Raw genomic sequence first — 26,336 nt, 5'->3', positions numbered from 1 at the left:
AAGGAACTGGTAGAGCTGCCAGGATTTGTACAATAACAACCATCACAACACTCAGCAGTAATAGGGGGCTGTAATTGACCATGTCAGAACAATATTATACATTTAGGAGGATACATAGCATGTTGAAATCAATAACAACTTAAAAACAATCTCAATTAGCAGTGATCTGTCTGCCCAGACTGCTGAATCTTAATTTGCTCTGAAGATTGCTGACTGCTAAATATTTAGCTTGGCATCGTGTTTGTGAACTCTAACTGACTCTGTTTATATCTCTAAATCCTAGAAAAAAGATGGCAAACATCAGCATGCTCTCATTTTCACACTGTTAGATTACTCTGTGCACCAAGCTACACTGAGTGAGACGAGAACAAAGCCACTCACTCATTAATAATAACTGCTCCACTCTCTCTACAGCAGAGAAACAACAGCCAGTGCCTCCATCAGCAAAAATACAGGGGCTTCTCTCAAGATCAGTCTATGGGAAAGGCTGTGGCCCATTACAAACATAAATCATAGAAAACTTTGTTGTTTTCGCAAGACATTGGTGATAAAATGCTACCTGTGCTCCGATTCGTGGATGGAGAAGAGGACTCCTGATGTAGAGGACTTCTGCTGTATGGTGGCCAGGAAGGTGAACTCTGTTTTACTCCTAAAGAGCTCCAGCACCTTGTCTGTGAGGTGCACTGGTGCGTGAACTGCTCTCCCCGCATCTGGAAAAAAAAAAAAGAAGAAGAAGAAATCAAACAATGGCAGCATCCACAAGCAATATCAACCAGGCTGGCCAGTGGCAGGTGTTTCTTATTGCTTTACATATGGGTAGTTTCACAAACAGGATAAGCGCTTGACAATATCCATACATGTCTGTGTACCTTACAATACATTAACATGTTGGATAATTGTATTACACTATTATGACTGGGTTTAGCAGCACCTTGATAATTGGTGAAAAAGTGCAAAAATGTATGTCAGATGTCCACTTCAAAATACCTTTAGCATAATTGTCAGTGGCTAATTGCCATGAATCATATATTCCTCCTTTAACAGACACACATGAAACAAACAACAACAAAAATAAATATGACATTTCAACAGAGCTTCATTTTCAGGTCTCCCTTGATTGTGAAACTACCCATAGGAAGAAGGAGCTGTTAAAAATGGCCAACTGGCACTGCTGTGCTATGCCCTAAGGGTAGTCTGGCTATCACCATACTAAGCTCAATCGTTTGAGATTGAACATTAGTATGGGGAGTCTGCACTTTATTTCTACTGCACAAGAAGCTTGATCAATGGGCATCGTTCAAATATTCCGTACGCTTGGATAGTCCTTCAAGCAATCAGACCATCGATCCGGTGCGTCTTTTGGATATGCTAGTTTGTGATTGGACCCAAAGGTTGTGGACAGGAAGCAGGGGAGATACATGTACAGGTTTCCAGCCTGAGCTGCCGGGCGAAATCCAAATTCGCCCGCAGGTCAGGCAGGGTTCACCTAGCCTACCCTAAGAGTGCAAAAGTGTGTCTAAAAATCCCATGCTGGCAGCCAAGCTGGCCTTTTCCAAACGCCTGGCATCCCCAGGAGCTTAATTGGCAGTGGACCTCTGGGTCAGACACGACTGCACGAAGTCCTTATTTCTCCTATTCTCAGCTGTGTGCATTCTATGGCTTCATTGAAACACAGAGGGAATGTGTTCAACCCTGAATAGGAGGTATTTCATACAAACATCCTGCCTCAAAACACAACCTAGGAACACCTGGCCTGGAATGACATTTCTTCATTTATGGTAATGTGATACAGAACATTAGGCTAAAATATAAACAGCATTGCTTTAGAAAACACCAAGCTTGACACACCACAGGAGAACAGGCTGTGTGTGTGTGTGTGTGTGTGTGTGTGTGTGTGTGTGTGTGCGCGCGCATTTGTCAGTCTTTTGGTCTTTCTCTGTCTACAGTATCTCTCTCCCTCTATCTCTCTCTCTATGTGTGTGTGTGTGTTCATTTGTATGTTGCGGCAAACAAGTACAAACTGTACCCCCAAGCAGCCTCCATGTATGCACTGTTGTGTAACAGGCAGTCTACTGAGAAAGGACAGAAATCCATCTGTGTTTCTGTCACCGAGCTCTTAATTCTCCCCAGGGTAACACACTTGGCTGTGACTGACCCTTACACACACACACACACACACACACACACACACACACACACACACACACACACACACACACACACACACACACACACACACACACACACACACACACACACACACACAAATCTATATGTCAGCGACAGCCATTGCAAAAAAGTCTCCTGATGATGGCATCACTGATGGGGTCAGCATCAATCCAGTCTGTGTTAGTCACGGTGTCTCCAGTTGCTTGCCATGGCTAAGCTGCCGCGAAAACTCTAAAAGGGCTGTGGGATGGAGAAGTTGTCTACCCACTCCAAAGCGTGGAGAATCTCTGAGCAGCTTAGACAGCCAGAATGATCTGACATCTGAGTTACCAGGGCCAACCCCCACCAAGCACCAAGACACAACGCCAGCAGAAGGCACAAGCTATTAGCTTCCAGGTTTGCCACTCCTGGAGGTGTTTGTGTGTGTGTGTGTGTTTGTGTGTGTGTGTGTGTGTGTGTGTGTGTGTGTGTGTGTGTGTGTGTGTGTGTGCGCGTGCGTGTGAGTGTGTGTGTGAGAGAGAGAGAGAGAGAGAGAGAGAGAGAGTGTGTGTGTGTGTGTGTGTGTGTTTACCATCCAGTGTCAACAGCTTGAGTCTCTCTCGACATTTGTCACAGGTTGCAGCTACCACCTGACTAGAGATGCAGAAACTGAGTCAGGCAACAAGAATTTATGTAAGTGTCGTCTCATAGTCAATGGGTGGGTCGGGAAAAAAATGACCTCCTTCGGAGAACCAGCAACCGCATTACTATAGATTTTATTTGTGTGCCTTTCTCTTGCTCCGGAAAGCCCCTGGAGGGTAAATCAGTCATTCAATTGACAGCAGATGCTGCATTATACAGCGTCTATGGATCTGTGCGGAGTGAACTATACATGTATTCACAACCTGAATCTAAGCATAGCCAGGACTGTAGGCCTATAGCCAGGACATACTGTAGGCCTATAGCCTACTGGCAAAAATTGATATTTGGACTCAAAATATGTGTTGCTGTTGCTGTCGAAAAAACGTGTCGTTTTAAAGACCATAGAACAGGCCTTGTGGTGAAATGCTAGCGTTTGTTCAAGCTTTTTTTTCCAACTTGTCATCATTTCTGAGAACATTTATAGAAGCACAGGAGACATTTTTTTTTCTGAACATTAATTGCGGTTTATGAATGTTGCTGTCAGTAGGCAAACGGCAAAGGAGTGAAAGGAGAGGTCACGCATTTCTCTCTTTGTTTAACACGGCTCCCACTCATGCACTGAATACTAACTCAGTTCCAGTGGTTTTATGCTTCAGTTTATGTCGATGTCAGAGTGATTTGGCAGAAAAAAATGTCTCTTGTTCATCAAACTAAGTAGTCTCTTCAGAACTGACTGATCAAAGAAAGGCTTTACCTTGAATTTTAGCTGAAGTCTGGAGTAGAAAAACAATCTTTTGTCTGACTTTGGCAGGATTCTACTTACACGAAACCTATATCAATCAAACACAGCTAATATCAAGTCAGTAATTACAAGCAAATTCAATGGTGGATGGGCGGCCATTTTTAAGTTTACGGGTAGCTTATAAATTCGACTTACATTTGCCTACATTTACTTGCAGATATCTTTCAGTCTTTGGATCTTTTTTGAATGAAGCTGCCCATGGAAGCCAAACGAAGTTCGATGGAAACTGACACTCACTATGCGACTGTGTGGGCATATTTCAATTTCTACGCTCATAAGCAGATGGTCAGGTAATGTTCACAAAGATATTTCACTTGTATTCAGGTCTATCACAGAGTATTTCAACTGCCACAAATAGAGAGAAAAAGAGAAAAAAAACTTAGTCATCACAGTTACCCCAGAGATGGCAAAAGTACACACTTTCCATACTCATGTAGAAGCGCAGATATTTCTGTAAAAAAAGATTCTAACTTTAAGTATTGATTCAAACTCTATACTAAAGTAAAAGTAATAAAGCACAGACTCTGAAAAGTACTTAAAGTATAAAAGTAAAACGTATACTAAACTTCTTGAAGGACTATTTTACCAGATGTTTCTGTTGAAAGAAGCAGACTGTGGCCTACAATGGCATATTCCAGTTTAACAACTGTTTCATTGTCCCAATATTCTCCTTTTTTTAAGATGGAAAAGCAAACAAAGAATATGATCACACTGTCAAACACGATTGCACTATATGTGAATCATTTGTTTTCATATCATCTATATTGTTGTTAATTGTTGATAATGTCTATACCGTAATTTCCCGACTATTAGCCGCAGCTTACACTTATTTTGCTAAATTTCTTCAGCTATGAGGTTAATACAGGGGGCAGTTAATATGGTGTTAATATGGTTTTGTTTAACTTGCATAAAACACTGTCCTGCAGCTTATACACAATGCGGGAAATTACTGTATTGCTGGATATTTTCTACACGTGGTCAGTACATTGTTTCTTCTTAACATGTACTGTACATGTAATGCTTGTATTGAAAATACAAGTGCAATGCAGTTTCCCCTCACACAGAAATTACCCATAATTGTGCTGGTTATTCACATGTGCATGGAACATGAATATAGATGTGGTTACATAAATGCATCAAATTAAATAGAAAGATTTAAAAAACAAGGTATGGAACACTTTGAATAGCTTAGGGGGTGGTAGCTTGCTCCACATTCTCAGTGTTAAGCATCACCAGTTATACAGCATTTCACACAAGAAAGATGGTATGATTTTTTCCTATCTTCTATCAAGTCCACTGCAATATTAACCAGGGTATTGATACAGTGACACTTTCAGCCAAAGCACAACAACCCTGGCTTTGAGAGGACCTGGAGATCCCTCTCTCCACAGAAAAACTACCAATCAATATTGCTACAGATGAGAGCTGTGTCTTCTTTTTTTTCCGAGGAGACTCCATGCTCAAACTGAATCATGAATCAAACATTGGCTGGACAAAAGGGCAAATATCAGTGCTCCAAGCTCTCCACAGACATGATACCCTACTGACTAAACATGTTCATACTATCAGCATACAACATACACAAGTGCTGTGGAAATGAAACCTAGTCAAACCGTTCACCTTCCTGATAATATTCTCAACGGATGGATCCAATCCATATAAAACAAGCTCGGTTGAGCGTATGAATCAATACCATGACATGCTTGTGTTTGTGTCATCGGGTGGGCCAACAGCACTGCCCAACAGATAGAACACATATGGAAACTCAAATGTGTTTGAGCACATCTGTTTGGGGATTGCTCTTTGTACCTTCGCAGTTCTGGGACTTAATCCTCAGAATCGCTCCGTCTCAGGACACCTTCCTCTTTGACATGCTGGAAAACGTGCAATTCATTACTCTAGAGATTCATTTGGTATCTTTTGTGCTTGGTTATAAATGTAAGGTATGTCTGCCATGCAAATTTTCCTGGCGTGCCAGCCAGGTCATCCTGTAAGGTCAGCAGTGACCAGCACCAAGATTAGGTCTAGAAAATTCAATATTCATGGCCAAGCCAATCACATTTACATTTTTGCTTCGGTGTGCTTAACTACCCCAGCCATAAAACCAGAACAATTACGACAAAAAAAAAAAAAACAATCCTGGAAGGGCATAAGAAAAATACAATGCACAAAAAAAATGACATACACTCAGAACAAGACAGTGGGGACACTGTGCATCATGCATATGCAAATGCATAACAACAGACGTAACAGCAGAAAAATAAGGCGACGGCTGCAGAACACTGAGCACTGAGTCTGGAGGCTTTTTATTACATGCTGATGAAAGTTACATCAGCTGTTCACTTTTCTGGATACTCTTACAAAAGGCTCTGTTCGGAAAATGCAACTTCTCACTCTCACACACATAGCTGCTTGCTTGCTTGCTTGCAGGCAGAGTGGTTCGTGGGTGGGTGTTGAGAGCATGCACAATCTGCACGAGTATTCCTTTGTGCCAATTGTAGGCTTCACAGATGTAAGAGGAGGGACTCGGCACAAGATTTTTAGAGGCTAAGCGTAGCACCATTCTCTCCGAGAGGTGCCTCTGTCAGGCTCTAGGGTTGCCTTGTTGTTGAGGCTCCATTCACAGGTCCAGAGAACCATTTCACACTGACACTGCAAACCAAAGAGCAGTCACACTTAAGACTTTAGACAAGACTTTTTTAAACCAGGAGGGCCCAAGGAGCTCGCCCCATTTTGGAGAGAAGATTGTTGCTCCAAGGAGATGAAAACTGTCTATTCTCAGCTCTCGCTAACCCTTGTTGATCAATGGAAGAGATGCTTCCCCAGTGCAGCAGAAGTGAACTAATTAGTTAGCATGTTTAAAGGAACACAGCAACGGTTTGGGAAATTAGCTCATCAACTGTCTTCCCCAGAGTTAGATGAGACGATACATACCCTTCTCGTCTCTGTGCATGCAAGAGGTGAAAAAGGGCACAAGATTTCATATATTAAACGCAGACTTATAGGTTTAAAACAATATCCATGTGTGATGGGAGCTACAGTACTATGTGTTACTAGATTGTAGGAGTTAGAGTGACAGAGTGAGTCTTACACACACACACACACACACACCCACACACACACACACACACACACACACACACACACACACACACACACACACACACACACACACACACACACACACACACACAAACACACACACACACACACACACACACACACACACACACACACACACACACACACACACACACACACACACACACACCCAGCAGTTTATCAACAAGACTATCATGATTTTAGCATTGTTACGTTCATGCTTATGCTACTGTTAGAATGGCAGGCTACTGCACTTTCTGACCAAACTTAGCTTTCAAGTCTATCGTCTTTGCGTAAATCGAGTTTGAACAGAGAGAGTAGAAACAATTGAGCCGGTTCTTCCCTACTCTCGTAGAGTAAACACACGTGGAATGTTGGAACACTGCCCTTCCCAACACACAGCGAAAGGTCGGGTTTGCTTCAGAATGGATTCAAGAAAACCTTGAATCCATGTCATGAGATGGTCCCTCACATAACCCACACAGTACACACTATGTGCACACATGTGCAGGCCAATGTTTCAAGGATTATTTTTTATTGCAATGATGACAGTGACAAGCTCAGACCCGCAGTATGGCGTCATGTGACCGCGGTATTGCAGTAATTCGGTTACCATCCCAGCCCTAAACTGGTGGCAATCTAAGCAAAGCAAACAGATGAAATATTTACATAACACACACTGGAACATCACCTACAGTATCTTCTAGACATCACAAGAAAAGAGTTGCATCTGCACATGCTCAGAGTCATCTCACTGGGGGAGAGGTTATGGCAGCAAATATATACAGTACAAACTTGTAGTCTCCAACGCCCAAGAGACCTATTAAAGGAGTCCATAAAACTGAGCCAAATACACCAATGCAGAATTGTACGAGAAGGCAACACAAGGGCATTGCCTATAGCTTACACCTTAGCTCTTATTCTGCTAACGTACCACATTCCTCACCCCACAGTCCTCTGTTAGAGACAAGAAGAGAAACACTGCTGGACTGAGTCTGGGCTCAATGGAATGTTGTCAGTGAAGCAATACAGGGTATTGAGCTTGGCAAGTAACATGGGGCTGTTGTTATCTACTGACATGATCGTGGCCCATGATTATTATGTGACAGCTCAAATTGGCCTGAACCATTAGGTAATAAATCAATATCACAGAATGCGTGCGAAGCCAAATCCCATAACGGACACCCCCTTGAGAGACTTTAATAGGATCCTCCAATAGATCCCTATCCTGGCGCGAGATCTATAGAACATTCTTTAGAATCTGCACATGCTGGCAGTGGTAGCAACATTCCTGGCAGAGGGTTCAAGAGCTAACTCAACGGCAAGAGGTGGATAGCAAGGGACACTTGAACCTTAAACAAGGTTAAGACCATCTGGAGGTCACGGACATTACAAACAGTGTGTTGCTTTTGAAGGCTGCAGTTGTTAATACTGTGTGTATAAAGGGAAGGGGTTTATCGTCTTCAACAATAAGCTACACACACAGGATTTGATTCTAAATATTCTAGTCATGAACTGGTTGGCCAAGCTGTCTGTCTGAGAGGGTCAAGTGTTACCTTTTCTCTAGCTTTAAGAGCATTGGTATTCCATCCAGTGACTGATTCTGCAGCCCACACCATCAGTCACAGATATGTTTTTAAAAAAATTACATATCACAAATCTATGATCTGTATCTCCTTGATAATGCTCTCCAACCAACTCAAATTCTATATTGTAATGTTTAGAGCAATATCATTATAATGTAAGCCTGGCATTTCTGGCATTTTTTATATGCTCCTTTTAAAAGATGACCAGACTCCAACCTCTGTACTAACTCCATACACTGTGAAATCCAGTGAAACATTCAAAAACTCTTTGCTTGTTCTTTTCTTTGATCTCTGTTTCTTTTGTTTTGAAAATCTGCAAAAGTCTGGGATGTCTTCCATGTGTAGACAATCTAATGTAGCCATGTATAGTGTGACTATTCTCCGTAGCATGTATGCTACTTTGCCAACCTGTCATTACAATGCAAGTTGGCTAAATCTCTTCGGGTGCTTGGTTTAACAAAGCAAACACATTTGTACCTGTATATAGATGTGTTGTGCTGTCGTTAATGACACACACTTATCTTACACCTCTTTTGTGTCTGAGATATTTTCCATATAAAGGGATGAATAAGGACAGATAAGTTTAACCCTCTATGAAATATATTCTTAGTCAGCTTGTTAATCAATCAAAGGCATGGTTATGTATTGTATGCCATGACATACATGTACAGGCCAGCGATTACACAATTGTGCCTGATACTGCAGACCTAAAATCTGATACACGGCATCTGAGGAAACTTTTAAGATGCCTGAGCTTCTTTCTAATGTCCCCCCCCACCTTTGGACAAACCACGCTTTCCTCTCTTATTCTTCCAGGGGAGTATTGATAAATGGACTCCGCTCTGTAGCCTGCGGTGACGCGAGCATGAGTTCCGCGGCCCTGGGAAGGCTCATCTCCACGCCTCCTTATCAGCTGAGCCCAGAGGAGCTGCCCTAATTTCAGCTACTTCTGGCAGTGTGCTGCGTGGCCGTCCACCGCTGGCCAGGTACCCCCGTCATTAGCATGAGCTTGGCTGGGGGCTGCATGGGGCTGCGCTTCTGGACCCAGCCACATACATGGGCAGGACTGCAGCTGGGCGTGGGCCTCGGCCAGAGGATTAGTCTGATTTCCGAGCGAGATTCTGAGCATCACACTGCGAACAGCAGCACCCGTCCAGGACGCTAATCAATTCATTGAAGAGGTGTTAACATGCTGCGATGGCTGTGGCTGTGGCCACGTGCAATGTCAGCTATGCAACATGGTAGTGGTGGCATCTGTGTGAAAGCTTGTGACTATAGTCACAGCATATATGGAAGATAGAAATGGCTATATTTTCAGTGAATTGTCTTTTGTGTCTGCCCCCAGGTAATTTGAATGTAAAATAAAACAGGCTTGCCAGGAGAGATATGTTCAGCTAAAAATTCAATTGAAATGGCCAGGCAGGATTTTGCTAGCTCTGTGTGACAAACTCCGTAACTACTGAAACATTTATTTGCCTTAAGCCAATAAAACATTGATGAGATACTTTGAATCTTCAGTCTTTGTGGGTAAAAAGAGATTATATTTAAATGACAGAATTCTCATGATGACAGTTCACTTGACATATACCTAAAATGGGCCCCCTGACACATAGCACCAATGAGCAGCACCATATGGTTAACTGATGCTTCAACACTTTCTCACATAGCAGCATCACAAGATATTGAACAGCATGCCTCATATTGGCGCTCTGTGTTCGTGTGTGTGTGTGTGTGTGTGCAAATGTATTTGTGCGCACGCACACACCTGTGTGTCTCTGTGAATCTATACGCGTGAGATACTTCTCAACTGGTTCAAACCGCTCACCCTGAGCTGTAATCAACCCAACAGGAGCCCCTCTGGCACACACACACAGACACACACACAGACACACACACACACACACACACACACACACACACACACACACACACACACACACACACACACACACACAGCGCTGCTGCTTACAGAACCCTCTGGCTGCCCATGATGAGGAGGGGAGGGTCTACAATGTAGACTCTACATTGATAATGACAGGCCCCCGCTATGGGCCGACTTGATGAAGCTCAGCCGCGCACACATGAGACGGGGGAAGTGATTTGCCAGGCGCTCCTCAGCTCCTCTCCAGGGTCTGCCCAAGCCCCAGCCCCAGCCCCAGCCCCAGCCCCAGCCCTCCCCCTGCAGCAGCGGTAGCAGCAGCAGCAGCAGCAGCAGGCTGGGTGGTGGATCTCTGCCTGTGAAGTGAGTCCCAGGCTTTATCAGAGGCCCATCGGAGGGAGCCGGAGTTCTCTGATGGATACAGTCTTCCAGACGCCTCGGAGGGGCCCGGCGGAGCAGAGCCCATCGGAGCATTTGCATCTCAATCAGACCCTCTTCCTCTTCCCCTGCCTCTGCCTCTGCCGCTCGGCGGTGGAGGGAAGCCAAAGCGATGTCTGGGTCCTCTTGCTGCCGAATTGCTCCGTCGAGCTGAGATGCACACATGATGTTTGAGTTGCTGTTATATGGCCAGACAGTTATTACTCTCTGGTGCTGCCTTAACCAGACATCAGAAAACTCCTGCTGGGTACGATACATTTGCTCAGGAGTACAGCTGATCCAGAGGAACAGCAGCTCGGACTGTAAATGCAGGTGCGGAACGGTAACGGAGACACTAATGTATGGCCACCTCACCTTAGGTCAGGAAAATGTTACGGTGCAGCTTACTTATTTTCCAGACAGCAGCCTTCAGAGAGAAACCGACAGCCTGGTTGTAAACACCGACTGCATTGTATCAGCGGCACTCACTTTACCAAAACGACACGAGTCGTAAGTCATTGCTCCCTAACTCATAAATCATTACTACCTGCATGCTCTCTATGTCATAACATATACCCGCACTTCCTTTTCACAAGCTATGCAGACAGTCAGCATAAGACTACTGCCGTGAGTGGTCTGGTTATATAGTTGCAATTCACAAACAGCACAAGGTCCCTACAGGCATGGCAGATATTAAGGCTCTTAAAGGCTTGTTACTGTACTCCAATGATACTTTCAAACCTATTTGTGCATGTATGTGGCAAAGCAATGTACAGTAATGGGATCCCATGAATATGCATGTCAGGCGTCAGGAGAGATGAACAGGTGTGAAATGGTGCTCATTAAAACCCAATTAATTGTGATAAAAATGTAATACACTCCCTTATAGCTCTGGTGAAGTAAAAATGTTTCATTGCTTTGCTCAAGCAGTGTGGTTCAAAACTGAGTTGAGTAAGCTGCTCTGTGTGCCCCAGAATGTCCTTCTGTGGTGGTGACAAAAAAAAATGGTGACTGAGAGAACTGCCATTAGTGCACTGTGCAGACACATAAGCGGATAAACACCCTACGCAACGAGACGCACGCTGACAGAGAAATAATGTGGCCATGACAGCGGATGTGAGAATTTCAAGGACACAAGCTAATACACACTAGGACACACTACTCCCTTGGCCTTAAAACTTAACCAAAACAATAGGATTTTTTTTTTTTGAGCATATTAAGAGGGGCAGAGGAACCAGTCTGCCTGACAAGGAAGAGGCAAGGTTCAGAGCACTTGTTTGAGTAGAAAAAGAGGCATAACTACACAGACATAAACATCTGACACCGCGGAGTGAAAAATGCAAAACAGAGCGCGGTGTTGCACTCGGCAGCGTCTGTAGCCTCCCCGTCTCGCCTCCAGATTATTCACATGGGACTGAATTTAGGGGAGGAAGCTGAGGAGTTCAGTGATTCATATTCTCTGCATAGCTGATTACCAAGACAGAGAATGAATTATTAAACTGCATGGCACTCCAGATGTTTCCCCGCTTCTGACAAACAACTTCCTTCACTTTTTCGTAACGCCTGGAGAGATGCGCTCTGCATAACGAGGGTCTGAAAAACCTCAAATGGCTCCCTTTACTTCCAGCTTTGCATCGCAGGCGATACGGTTAGCATACTGCACTCCCTTAGCAGTGCAATATGAACAACATCCGCAACAACACAACACACTGCAGTACAGCTACTGTTCTGATAGGACACAGCCTGCAACAAGGATGTTTCCTCATGAAAAAAAAACAGGCATATAAAATGCCTGCATAAATACACAGCCCCGCAGTCAAACACGTGCAGTGGTGTAGGCCAAGGAGATGAAAGCTGTGTTGGATTGCAGCTTTCCCCAATCCAAAGTTCTATATTGACATGTGCTCAATAGCTAGTGTTAGATGAGTTGTAACAAATGATTCTGTTCAGCGACAGCAATTCCTCCCCTCGCACAATCCACATCAACAAAGTAGCACATAGCCTGGAGGAGCAATCAAATCAGAGTGTTTCTTGCCGCCGCCTTTGATCAGGTTTTTGAGGAGATCAGCGACTTAGCGGCACTGCAGAACGCTCTCTGAGACGACGACGGCAGTGTCACATTCCGAATGAAGCGGCGGCGCAAACAGCTGGGTTGGCCCCTTTCACAAGCTTTCAGCTTTCAGCACACTAGTCAAGGTGAGACATCGGCACAGCCCCTTTGCAAACAACCTGAGACAAAGAGAGGCCAATATGCTGTGACTACAGTGACAGAGGTCTGGTTGGCTAAGCACCAGCCGAGAGCTCTTCGCCACCCGTCAGTGCTTTAAACCCACAGCAGACAAGTCAGGCGCAAACAGACTGAATGGCAAACAACACAGTGTCGCATTCCTCACAATGTCACTGAGTTTGACAATGGCAGTGCACGCTGACAAAAACTGAACTCCACTGTGCAAAAGCACCTCTTTTTTCATGCGTGTCGTACGGCGGTGTGCTGTCAAGGGGAAACATGGCAACAAATGAGTTCTGAATACCATCTGACACTTTCAAATGTGAAATGGTTTGCAATCCAATCTACAACTAAATGCTGTTTGGTCACACAAGACCCGAGTCTCTCAGTGACCGTTTCCCCTCCTGGTATGAAGTAGAGACCTTTCCCTTGAATCAATGGCCCCCTGCTGCACTGTGCCCTCAGAAACGAATGCCACTTGAGAAATCAGTCCTGTGAACTAGCCAAACACTGATGACCAATCACAACAGGCTACAAAAGGATCTCTGTGAGCTTGTTTGTTTCCGGTGGAGCCAGGTGTGTTTGAACCTGCCGCTATTGTTCATATAATAAGTGTCTACACGGACATGGTCGGGTTTCCAGTGATTCACCATTTGTAAGCTCAGGTTGGTAAGAAGACTATTTTACATTGGCTGCATTCACTGTGAGTAACTTAGCCAATTTATTTATTAGCTAGCCTAATATTTACCATCTGAAGAATGGAGTCACAAATTAGACTATTCTTGTGAATGCATTCCACTCAGATAGCTAAGTGGCTACCAGGTTCAAAATGCACGTTTACTTGCAAACAGAAATATAAGCTTGGGACCCTCCATTTCCAAAGCAACAAATGAAGGCTGCTTGTAATAATACAAATATTGTTATATCATATCAATATGGTGCAAACAAACGAGCTACAGCTGGTAGAGCCTTCAGCTTGAGCATGACCTGCAAAACGGCATTATGAGAACCGTTCAGACTCTTCTTAAAGTGACTGCACCATTTATCAATATCAATATCACAATTGACCAAATATAATACATAAGCAATTTGCATTACATTCAAATCTTATTATGCGTGTTGGGGGGGCGGAGCGGGGGGGGGGGGGGGGGGGGGGTGCGTATGGGGGGGGGGGGGGTGCGTATGGGGAGGGGGGGGCCCATCAACCATCTCTGCCCCAGGGCCCTGTGTGCAGTTGTTCCGCCACTGTGGTGCCATGTATCGGAAATGTATCTAAAATCTTAAATTATTAATTCATATTAATCATCAAAACTTCCGTTGCAGCTATTTGTAACTGAATCCATTTTTCTTTTCGATGATAATTATTCCTCAAATGTTTTGTCTATCTGTGACCACAAGGCACTACAGGTAGCCTGGACTTCACAGTAATTTACCCTTGTCAACATGAGGGACACAGAGATCCCAAGACCGGCTTTGTTCTCAAATCAGCAGGTTCACAATGTGTAATTCATGGCTAATTGCTTGAAATAATCTCTCATAAAGCCCACCTCTGCTGTACCGTAAACATAATGAGGAGGACCAATGCAGGACTTGTATACTGATACAATCAAATGAAAAGAAAACAAGCCATCTGGAAAACACAACACAAAAATAATCTACAGTATCTTTGTGCTGATGAAGATAAGAATATGAAACTAATTTATGAATTCATCATGTGGACCTCTGAGTACCGACTAAATAAGAGCAGTTTAATTACTGTGTAATAGGCTTTCTTGTCCTCATTTCCATATGCAGGACTGGCAGCAAGATAAGCACGTGCTGACATTTTTCTTCCTGAAAGCCACCCAGATAATGAGTGTAACCCAGGGATGTATGGTTTTAGGGAAGCATTCCAATACAAACACACATTAGCACTAATGATTGTGGCATTTGCAGTGACATGAACACTACAGGGTGATTACTCTTACTCACACTTCTGGTCAGATGACTCTACTGATGCAGAGATGGAGCTTTACCAAACAAAGACGCATTTTGACACAGAACAACTTGTGGTCGTATACATTTGTTGAGATGTATGGGGGAATTATTTTCCGACTGTCATGGGAGGTGATGAGTATTTAAGCTAAGAAAGACAGTGTGGTTGGACATTAAAGCAACATAACGCAAGAATTGGTGTTTATCCTCCGTCATCATCTTCTTTTCAATGTACTTGTACCGCTTTAGCTTATTCTTTAACCGGGTTCCAGCAAAATCTCAAGCACTGCCCTGCACATTGGAAAATATGCTAAAGGAGAAGCCAGAGCCTCATAAAGGGGCGAAAAGGAGTCACTTTGCGACCCGCTCCAAAGTTACACTCATAGTTCAATGGCAGGTGCCTGGAGTACCAGCAATATAAGTTTTAAGCTGTTATTTTAATGTGAAAAACTACATCATGTTGCTTTAATTCAGAAAAAAAAGTTTCAGCTTGTGAAATGTCACTGTGGCTCTCATCAGCAGAGTGGCGACACAGATCGCAAGCGAGATAAGAGTCTGAATCAATGCTGTTTGTATCCAATCTCAGAACTCATGCCACTGGCTTTGACTGCTTTCCCTAGCTGAGCAGATGAGCTGGCAAGCCTCTGAGAAGAACTGTCCTAATAAATAGATCCCAAAGCCCATAACTTGCGGAGCACTACATGAGAGCCCGGACCATCAGACATCACCACATCTCTTTGAATGGGCACGCCATTCACTTCAGGCATCCAAAACGCTGTGAATCTTTCAACTTTGCTCAACTATGCATGAGAAGCCGATACCTCTGGGGGTGCGTCCCAGACATACAGGGAGAATGAAAGGCAAAGCAGTTGTTGATAACACCCCCTGAAAAACACAAAGCCACATGGTGCAAGATAGACTGAGGAAGGCTGCTTTGAAGTCTGCGTGAGTGGGCAAAAGAGCTTTAAATTAGAATGGTCTCTCCGTTGGCATCATGCCATAAAATTATGCCATTGCCCTCCCAATGACTGGCAGCTTGCAACAAGAAAGTTATGCTTGTGTATTAATGTCAGTGAAGGCATTCCCTTCCATTTCCCATGTGTACAACAGTGAATGCACAGCCATAGAATATTTTTACAAATATTAGACCAAGGGCAGCTAGCGGGTTCACTGAAGGAAAATAGCTACAGATGTTGGAGACATGGGCCAGGGAGAACCCAACACAATAGCAGAAACTGACAACTCATCATTTTCCGATTTACCGTTTTTCCTCGTTTCGACGAGAATGAATCAAAGGACTGTATTTACAGTCAACTTACAAATGACTGTGGTGGACTGCTAGATGTATGGAATAACATAACGTCTTCAGTGATGAAGCTCATACACAGTCTGTCACCGAGACATACAGTAAATCACTGAAATATGAACAGATTTTCTGTTATATCAACACTGACAGCGGAGTTGGGAAGGCTGATATGGGCAAATCCAAGCTGAAGTATCTCAAAAACATAACAAATTAATATGGCTGCCTGTCTGTTGCACTCCTTCATGCTCTCAGTGAATAATACACTGTATTTGTGACTGGGTTTTCACATTAAAACACAATATCCCATAGCTCAGCACAGGGACTATCCCAGGATGGTTTCGCAAACATGGTTATCAGTTTTCTGCAGTGACCTGCCAAGCCACAATATCTCAATTCAGAGTAGACCGCTACTTCCCAGCACCATATCAAACCACAGCCAGGCGCTGAAGTCAGCCCATGAAATAATAACAGCAGAAATGATTATGACTGTTGTTGTTATTATTATTATAACAATGACAAAAATAGAGAATGGACTTTCATCCCATTTGAATACCCTTCTTATTTTTGTTAAAAACAAATACATCCTAATCCACATATATAATAAGGAAGACAAGTCAGGAACGTGCTGTCAATCTGTCAAGCTGTCGACTTTTTCCAATGGAAGGCTTCTCTGTAGCCTCATGGCAGACAGGCTGACACAAGCTTACAACGAGAGGGACCAGCATATCTGTCAGACTGTGTCTTAATGTGACCAAATAAAGAATGCTGCAAACGTACTGTAGACCACATTTCCAAAGGCTTGATGCTGATGGCAAACTGAAAGCGAATACTCAAACACTGACATTATGGGGACACAATATGGATGCTCATGCCATGTACCACAATGAGTCTAATTGATACAATCAGTTCCAATGTGTGTGGGCACAATTATACACAACAAGAGAATTGCACTTAATGTGTTTGCTCAACAATGAACTTCCACACTAACTGAGCATTCCTGGTTTACCTCAGTGATCACAGGAATTATTCTGCAAGTGTCGGGAATAAAATGCTGACACAGTACTGATAAATTGCACATCTGATTAGCATTCAACCATCGTACAACAGATTTGTGCAATTAACTTCACGGGAATTTATTTAAAGCTACAGTTGGGTGAATCAATCCTTTTCCGGCGAAAATAAATAGTCAATTTCAAAGAGAATATGCCACGCCATGTCTACTTCCTCATGTAGGTTCTCAATGATTGCACCACAGATGACAACTTTATGCCTAAATCAAATATACCGTGAGCTCATAAAAAGCCTCATTTTCTGCCAAGCACTGACCATCTGCTGTTTATAAATCATCCGGTAACAATAATGGTATATGGGAGAGCAATTACTATCCACAACCTGCCACTGATCAGCCAGTGTTTGGCACGATCTGTCAGGAAATATTGTCTGCCTCCTTACACCTCTGGAAGAATGGGATTCGCTGTTAAGATGTCAATACACAGCCTGTGGAGTGGTCAATGCACACTCTCTACAGCAGGTGTTTTCAGCTGTGCGTGTGTGTGCGTGTGCGTGTGCGTGTGCGTGTGCGTGTGCGTGTGCGTGTGTGTGTGTGTGTGTGTGAGTGTGTGTGTGTGTGTGTGTGTGTGTGTGCATGCTTCCAAAGAGCCTGTTTTTAGACCCAGTTGGAGCAGTTAAAGGCTGCCCCTGTGCCACGGCGGCCACTGTAATGAGGCTGCCTGCATCCCCTGGCCTGGCCCTTAGGCCCTCGGCCAAGGAAAGGCCACTATGGATCCAGGCAACACTTCATCAATGGCCAGTAAGGCTGATGGATTTCCCCACAGCTTTGCCTCTTTTGAGATCAGATTCCTCCCACCGTCTGCAGAGGGGTACCACAAGCCATGTGATAGCCACCAGTGGGGGAGTGCTAAAGTGCTAAAGGAGGCCAAGCAGACATTTGGTAAAAGTCTATTAGCTTAATAGACACCACACATTACCACATACAGTACCAGAGGAAGGAGGCATTTGCAGTCAATGATGAATAAAGATTAGCACATCACCTATAAAATGCGGAGAGATGCACTTAATGAATATTCTTGCCAAGACATCCTAAAATATTTCCCAATCCCATACATTTTAAAATAGCAAGAAAAGGTGACTGACATTTTAACATCTGCTGCAGTGATGACTCCAAATTGGGAGCCCATCAAGAATAATGTTGCTTTTCATTCAGTTAAGACTGGATGGTTGTGATTTATTTCCCTGGAAATTGAACTAAAGTTCTAATATGAAACTTGCATTGTATATTAGTCTAAAGCTTCCCACATAAAGCTCCAACCCCACGACCTGATATCACTGAAGTCATATGTAAGCCATGCCTGCCTTGCCATCTAAACATAACCATTACCAGCATTTTCTCTTCTTATCTTACATCATTCCCTCTCTGTACTACTGTTTCACTACGGAGAAAATACCTCTCAGGTTTCATTGTATGCCCAAAGTCGCCATCAAGCAGGGCAATTCAGTGACACCTGGCACGGATCACACACGCATTGCTACAGTATATAATCACGAGCATCAGACAAACACCACGCATCCCAACCGTGTTTGCCATGATGTGCGTGAACACTCTTTCCATGAAGCTTTCACGCGAAACTACAATGCGCTTAACGGAGCGCTCAGCGCGATGACAAAAGACACCAACACACAATTTGAGACATACTACTACAGTACATTTAGGTGCATACGAAAGCGGCCAAGATAAAAATGTGTACGTACCTCGAAATAGGAAAGCTTTGCTGTTGTTATGAAGACCTGCAACTTGGGTTATTCCAAATGTTGTGTTTGCCGTGTCCAGTTCATTGATGATATCAATTTGAATGTCAGGATCTATTCCAAAGCCTAAAACTGAAGCAGACCATGACATTAATACTATTAGCCTACACATTTTGTCTTGAGATATACAGCTTCTCTACACACATCAAGCGGGGCTAAAAGGAACTGACAAACAGCCTCCGATATTATCTCTGAGGCGAAGAGGTTATTACTCGTGGACCGCTGAGGTATGAAACATTGGTATTATAACATAAATTAACTTTACGAGTACTCTTCTCTCTGGCTGAAGGAGAAGAAAACAATTTCCCTTCAAACTCACATGGGGAAACCCGACTAATTCAAAAGTACTACGCTTTAATGGAAGAAATCAGCTGAGAGTATAAGAATTCATGATGGGCGCTGCACTTCGCAGACTAATTTCATTGACTAATTTCACAGGCAAGTACTGTATGAGGACTTCTCGTGTCTCTCATATATACATCTCATGTATAAAACAATAACTAACTGGGTAGCGTTTAGGTTTAGAGGCATGGGTTCTTATTCCGTGAAAAAGCTTTAAAGTGCTGTTGAGAATTAGGGCAAACGCCAGAGTCTAATAACGTGAGACGGAATGACGAGGTGTTTCACTGTCCGGAAAACCTTCAATTCCATCGACAACGCATATGCCATTCTTTCACGTTACTCTGACCCACAATATAAAAACACGTACCTGGTTTCGCCATAAGCAGGACGGGTAAAAGTACAACGAAATTAGCCATTTGCAAACGTTTGATATGCAATAGAGTTCCACAGAATACCCCAAAGATGCGCGTCCTGTCTCGCCGATATCCAAACTTGACCTGTTTCTGTCTGAAGCTTCTCTGCGCTCACCGGTTGTGGATGTTGCTACTTGGAGCATTCCACGCCCCTAAAATAGGGGATTCGTTGGAGCGCAAGGTAATAATGTAATATCACTGAAAATATGCAGTCTTACTGACATGAACAGTCTCATGAATCTTGACATTAATTCAACTTCATCATATTTATTATATGAAAGAACTTTTCTGGACAGTGTCTGCAGAGCTCACATCAAATGATTTCCCCTTTATACAAAATAGTCAAATCCATTTCAATAGGTGACCAACATTTCTTTTTTAAGTCGATAAACTACCAGAAGATTTATATATATAGATCTCCAACGTCAAAAAGTATAGCTGCCGTTCTATCTCTCCTCTCTTCTTTTGAAACATAGGATAGATGTGCATCAGTGGATCAATTATATCATCATTGACCAAGGACATGTTCTCTTTGTGTGGGGGTCTTCACTGAAATGACACAAGGACTGCGCACATGCCTATAGCACGTACAAAATAATTCATTGAGAGCTGCCATGAGTGTGGCAGTTGTCTAGCCTCCCTCTCAGTCCCATTTCTCCCTTTCTAACTCAATCAGTGTCTTTCTCCATCTCCCCCTGACTCCGGGGACTCGCAGGGCTTTTTATAAGCACAGGTACTCCAAGGCTTTCCCTCCTGGGATCTGTCCTTGTAGGATCCTATTAATCATGCTGCTATCCTTCACTGCGTGGCTAATTTGTGTGCATTGTCATGTTGTCTAGGTTACATGCCTCACAAGAGCTCCAGTTCAGAGCTCATAATGAAAACAATTATATTTCTCTTCATGATTGCCAGGATTCAACATATCTGCTCCCATACATTTGCAACACTTCTCAGGAGAAAAGCCCCTCATCACGTTTCCTCTTGATAAATAGGGCTCATCAATCTGATTGCCATATACTGTCAACATATCCCAATGTTTTACACATTATGTCAATCAGAGTAAACGCAAACAAAACAGGCCTATCTTGAATTTTGATTTGTTCAGATATTTCATTCAATACTTAGTGACATTGTTTCAAACAACATTGCCTGTATCTTGTTGCTGAAACACAGTAAATATTAGAAATGGTATGTAGTGGACAGATATTCATCTGATATCTAAAAAAAAAAAAAAAAAAAAACCTGCTGCACATCAACACTACCCTCCAGCACAATACTCGAGGCAAGCTTTTGAGTACAGCTATCACAGGAGGGAAAAAGTGAATTATTTTAATTGGACCCAGCATCACAAAGGAGATACGTGAATATTCCAATCAGAGCTCGACTGAGAATTATGTCATTAAACAGTGCTGGCAGTTGAAAAGCAGCCAGAGCGTTTGTGGAAGTCTGTGACGGAGCAGATGGCGAGGATCTGTATTTTTTTCGGTTGAAGGAGCTCCAGCCTAGTCAACGACAAATTACAAGAGGAGCAGTCGATACATTGCGACATCATGCAGTGCAAAGTTGATATGCCGGGGACTTCTTTGTTATATCCAGAATTCAAACACTCAATATGTTCAAACAAATGGGGGATATGTATGCTTCCCCTGTTCAAACCGTCGGCTACTGACTGTCAAAACACAGAAATTCAGCACTCTATGGAAAGGTATAATCTCTTTATCAACAAGCACAGTATCAAAGTCAAGGTCATACAATCATACAAGCAAAGCCTCTCTAACCCACATTGTGGATGGATGAAGCTGGGAAATGGTACAATTGTCATTATGCTCACAATATAGATTTTTTGTTTGTTTTCAAAAGCAGAGAGAATAAGTGAGACGACCAGAATTGAGCAGACATTTTTAGATGGACAGATTAATATCTGATAAAGACATTTCCTCCTTGGGCTTGTGATTTGGTGCATTTCATACCAGGACATAGACGTGAACACAATATGAATGCATATCAGATACTCCAAATAACACTCCAGCGTCCTTTCAATTTGTTTGATAATTGAATCACATTGCAGGAAAAAAGTGGTTTCTAGAATAAAAAAGCCTCAGAAGAAACAGTATCTCATTGACAACTACATAATAATTGGTACTTGTTTACCCATAATGTAACAAGTGCCCAGTATCAAGCGTTTTAGCACTCTGCCATAGACGTTTAACAGTGTTTTGCAAACCCAGTCTAATTGCACAGTGGCTTTTAAACCACTCGTATCGTAAGTCTAATCAGGCTGAAGAGAACAAGTGCAGGCATTGGGGGATAGGGCTAGTCTGGGAACACCCAGACCTTCTCAAATGTACAATTGGGTGTGGGTCTGGAAAAGGTTCATTGACATACGATTTTCAGCTGGAGCATAACCAGCGGTGAACTTAAATTGGTGCATTAAACACTTAATCATTAAATAGCAATCTTGTAAACGCAAAGGTTTTAAATGCAATGGTTTGCTCGATTCCAAATGAATACATGTCCGTGCCGCAATTTTATTTGCATGACCATGTTTTCGGGACAATGGAAACAGGCTTCAATGGCCTCTTGGCCAGACTGACCTACAGAGAAAATGCCAAATTCAATCCCAAGTCCAGGTATATAGGCTAGGTTAGGGCTGCGAGTGCGACTAACAATTACTTTCAAAGTCGATGAATCTGTTGATTGTATTCTTGATTAATCAATTATTCGATTGTTGATCAGTTATTCGATTATTAAAATGACAGAACACGTAAATCAGTGTTACCCAAGTTTATGTCCTCAAAAAGGCTCACAGGAATATAGCTGAAATTTAAGGGAATTACAAGATGCTAATGACATTACACTCTGTTGTGGAGCTTTAAAGTGCAATAAGATAATTAAAAGTGAGGCTGCCCCACAGGTGGCACAGGCAATTATTGAAAGTAAAGAAGTCTCTGCTGCATATAGTTATCAGACTTTTAGTTATCTGTGAGACTCAATTCACACCAAAGATCCGCAACGAGACAAAACCATTGCAGAAGGAGTAGCAGCGGTGTGAATTGAATGTTGCACGTTGTTGCAAACCATCACAAGCCGTCGCAAAGCATTCAACAAGTCACAGTTGTAAGGTTTTAGAACGTCGCAGCTCATCTCGTCACCAATCTTTGGTCTGAACCAAATATGAACCCCACTTGAAAGGCACTGATATAACTTAGATATTCATATGTATTCACATTTCACATTCATGTTTTACACCAAACGTTAGAACAACGATCACAGGTTTCTGTCCGCAGCCATATTTTCACAGCATAGGCTACTCTATAGGATGTCCCATGCTGTGCTGCTTTGGCAGTAGTGCACAATCCTAAATTCAAGAGAGCAATACTGGAGGTCAGTGTGACAGTGTGACCTGGCAGCTACCTTCCCAGAAGTATTTAAGAGGGTGAGTTCCAAGGGCAGCACCAGAAACCTAGGCACCACTCCAGAGGTGGACGTATAATGACACCCACAGGGATCAATAGTTTAACTTGTGTTTGTCACCGACAGTTAGAGAGTCAGTGACTGTCACTTCCACAGCTAATGATTAATGTTGTCCTACAGAGAGAAAAGAGCTGGGCTCAGCCATAAAATGCCCCCTTGAAAATGCAGTGCTCTACTGAATTCAATGCCAGCGTAGTTCTGGACTCCTCACACAAGTTGTTATGAGGAAAAGATTTAGTTAGTTGAGCCTTTCCTTGAACAATTATGACAGTTAAATTTACCCTGAGTATCTAAAGAGATCTCATCACTATTTTATCACACAGTCAAAGCCATAGTTGGACAAATATGTAGTGCTGTTGACTATCTTGGTCGTTTTATCTTTCATCATATTTTTGTCTTTTCTTTCCTTTCTACGTGAGTTCACCCATCTGGTAAGACCTTTTCCTTCCTCTGAGCTCAATGACAGTTAAATGGATACGACAGTAACAGTATGATTAACTAGGGGACAGTGTAACAGTGGAATCAATAAGATAAGACAGAACAGAAATATCGCTGATGTTTTTATTATTATTTTGACCACATATGGACATATTCCCAGACGGGAAAGACATTCCAGAAGGGTCACTCCATGTATTTGGCAAAAACAAAGAGCCCCTGCATTGATTTCTATGGAGAATCTTCCCATCTCTGCAAGAGAAACTGACATGGTGTCAGGGACACCTAGTGATGATGTGGAGTAGTGCTTCCCCCCCCCCCCCCCTCCTCCCCCAGAGCTGAGCAGTGAGATCATCCAGGGAAAATGAGATACTGTAGACCTTCATACTCTGTGACAAAGACATGAGAACAAGAACCCTTGTTCACAAACATCTCAGGGCCGTGCTCTTAACAAAAGTGCACTCATTGGAACTCTATACAGTCTATACAATCCTCATAAAAAGGAAAAGATCCTCGTGTTCTCACAGTGGGTCTTCAGACTGACTGGTGTGACATGAACATGGCTGGTGGTGTGTTGCTCGCTGCCTTCAGTGTGGGCGGCTCCAGCTGAATGTGTGGTTGAGGGCATGGGGTGGGTATGAGAGCCCCACAGAGGTGTCAGCAGACTGCTGGCCCTGTTTGTCTCAGGCACAGCGAGAGCGAGCACCATCCTCGCCGGGCGCAGATGTCTTAGCTGCAACAAAACTAGCGGTCTGTCTTTAATCACTACCTTCCCACAGTATAACAGTGCCATTTTTGTATCGGATGTCATTCAGCAAGAAATAGAGCTGTTAGTATTTTTCTGGATGAATCGTGTATGTTATGTGCATGTGCAGTCAAGTTTTACTGAAGTAAGGATAAAATTCAGTTGTGTGCATACCATGTTTACATGGTTTCTACTCTGCTGCTGATATTGTAATATCTAACAGTATCAGAGCCATTATTAAATCAGCCCGATAAAGTCCTGTCTTGCAAGTAGATCAGACAGGGACAATACGGGCCAACTTAAACATGCCATATGTCTGATTCTTTCTGAACATGTTACAGTACATACAGTGCAAGTGAACCCGCTGTGTGTGAAACGTTGTTCTGCTATATCAGCCTCCAAAACCTTCTTCTTTTTTAAGCCCATCAGTAAAATAGTGTCTAAGTCCTTCACCAGCTACCTTATCATTACTGATCTGCAGCTGTGTGGGCCAGCTTGCGCATAGGAGAATGACCAGTCGACTGGGCACTAAATCTACCCTGTCCTGTTTCTCCTGAAAGATAATATTTTCTAAGCTCTTTTACAGGCCTTTACACACAGAAGAGACCTGTCCAACACGTTCGAATCTCAACACTATAATCTTTCAGAGCTGTCTGATGATAATGTCGAAGTTATACATACAGAGATAAGGGACTGTTCGACCTTCGGAAGTACCACAGCTGTCACGTCAGCCTCAGAGGTATGTTATGAGGGGGGGGGGGGGGGGGGGGGGGTTGGTGGTGAGTGAGGATGGGGTCCTCACTCACCACCTCTGTCTGTCGGTCCTCTGTCATTTCCCCTGCTGAACGACACTGTGATGGGGGGGGGGGGGGGTGTTTCACCCTGGCTGTGCTTGTGTTTGTGTTTCCTGCCTTTAAATGGGCTTTCCGCTGTGGCCACCGATTAATTACTGCTCCACCTGCTCTGCTTCTGTCTGCACGACACTGCTGCTGCCGCTGCTGGTCACAGGCGGGGTATGAGTAAGAGCCTGTGGCGACCCAGTGGGACTCTGTCTGACCGGAGTGCCGAGGAGCTACAGTACGTGAGGCCCAGCCAATAGAGACGACTTCATTTGCTATTCCAGGCCAGCCAACTTTATTCACACTTCTCATGCTTACATTGGGAGTTGTCAATAGCAGTACTTGTAACTGTTGATCTCTAGAAAAAGATGACAACCTTGGGGTTTTTTTATTATTATTATTTATTTATTTTTACTACAACCACAGTTTTTGAAAGTTGCTGGCACTGAAGAGAACTTTAGGGTAAGTGCCTTGAAACTGTCTGTTTTTCTCAAAGAAAACCAAAAAGGATATTTTCTTTTCTCTGGCAGCTGGAGGAGAACTGCTTCACCCAGCACCCATTGTTGTCAAATAGAGTTTTGCATCCGCAATACCTCAATGAATTAAATCCACACAGAAAAGGCTTACAATAGCACTCAATCAATGTTCATAAATGCACTTTGGAATTAGAGAGACACAAAGAGCATTTACAGTGTACAGACCCCCTCATCAAAAGATAAACCCGTAATCAGATAGAAGATTACAGTCATCAGTGAAAATGCACTTGAGGCAACTTCAAGAGTATTTTTCCTGATTAGTAGTTGCATTTAAGTAATCACATTTTTATTTTATTTTATTTATTTATGCATTTATTTATTTTTTTGGGGGGGGGTGCAACATTTGTTAGTGTTGAATGTTTATAAAAACTGAGACATGTATTTTTCATATTGTGATTATGTAATTTTTTATTATCTGGCTGGGGTAATTATGCAATTTGCTAAATGAAGTCATAGAAGGCCTATCTTCCCACCTTCGCCGTGTCAAGTATTTGTTTGTTCGTACATTTGTGTGTGTGTGTGTGTGTGTGTGTGTGTGTGTGTGTGTGTGTGTGTGCGTGTGCGTGTGTGTACGTGTACTGTATGTGTACATGTGCATGTACAGTATGTGTGTGTGTGCGCAAGTATGTATGCAAAGATTGTA

The 26,336-nt window shown here is 43.1% G+C and overlaps 1 protein-coding gene across 1 annotated transcript in view; it reads right to left on the bottom strand.

Annotated features, from left to right (window-relative positions):
* The window catches only part of LOC134095309 (protein kinase C-binding protein NELL1-like), a 143,243-nt gene extending 123,529 nt beyond the window's left edge, over nucleotides 1-19,714 (bottom strand). Inside the window, exons 1-3 of the mRNA XM_062548758.1 lie at nucleotides 19,619-19,714; nucleotides 18,853-18,981; nucleotides 560-710 (exon numbers count right to left, since the gene is read on the bottom strand). Coding sequence (XP_062404742.1) covers nucleotides 560-710; nucleotides 18,853-18,981; nucleotides 19,619-19,667 — 329 coding nt within the window. The 5' untranslated portion in view covers nucleotides 19,668-19,714. The remainder of the gene's footprint in view (nucleotides 1-559; nucleotides 711-18,852; nucleotides 18,982-19,618) is intronic.
* Between the last annotated feature and the right edge of the window lie 6,622 nt (nucleotides 19,715-26,336).

This window comes from Sardina pilchardus, chromosome 11 (genome assembly GCF_963854185.1).
Source record: "Sardina pilchardus chromosome 11, fSarPil1.1, whole genome shotgun sequence".
NCBI lineage: Eukaryota > Metazoa > Chordata > Actinopteri > Clupeiformes > Clupeidae > Sardina > Sardina pilchardus.
This window is presented reverse-complemented; position numbering and strand designations above follow the sequence as displayed.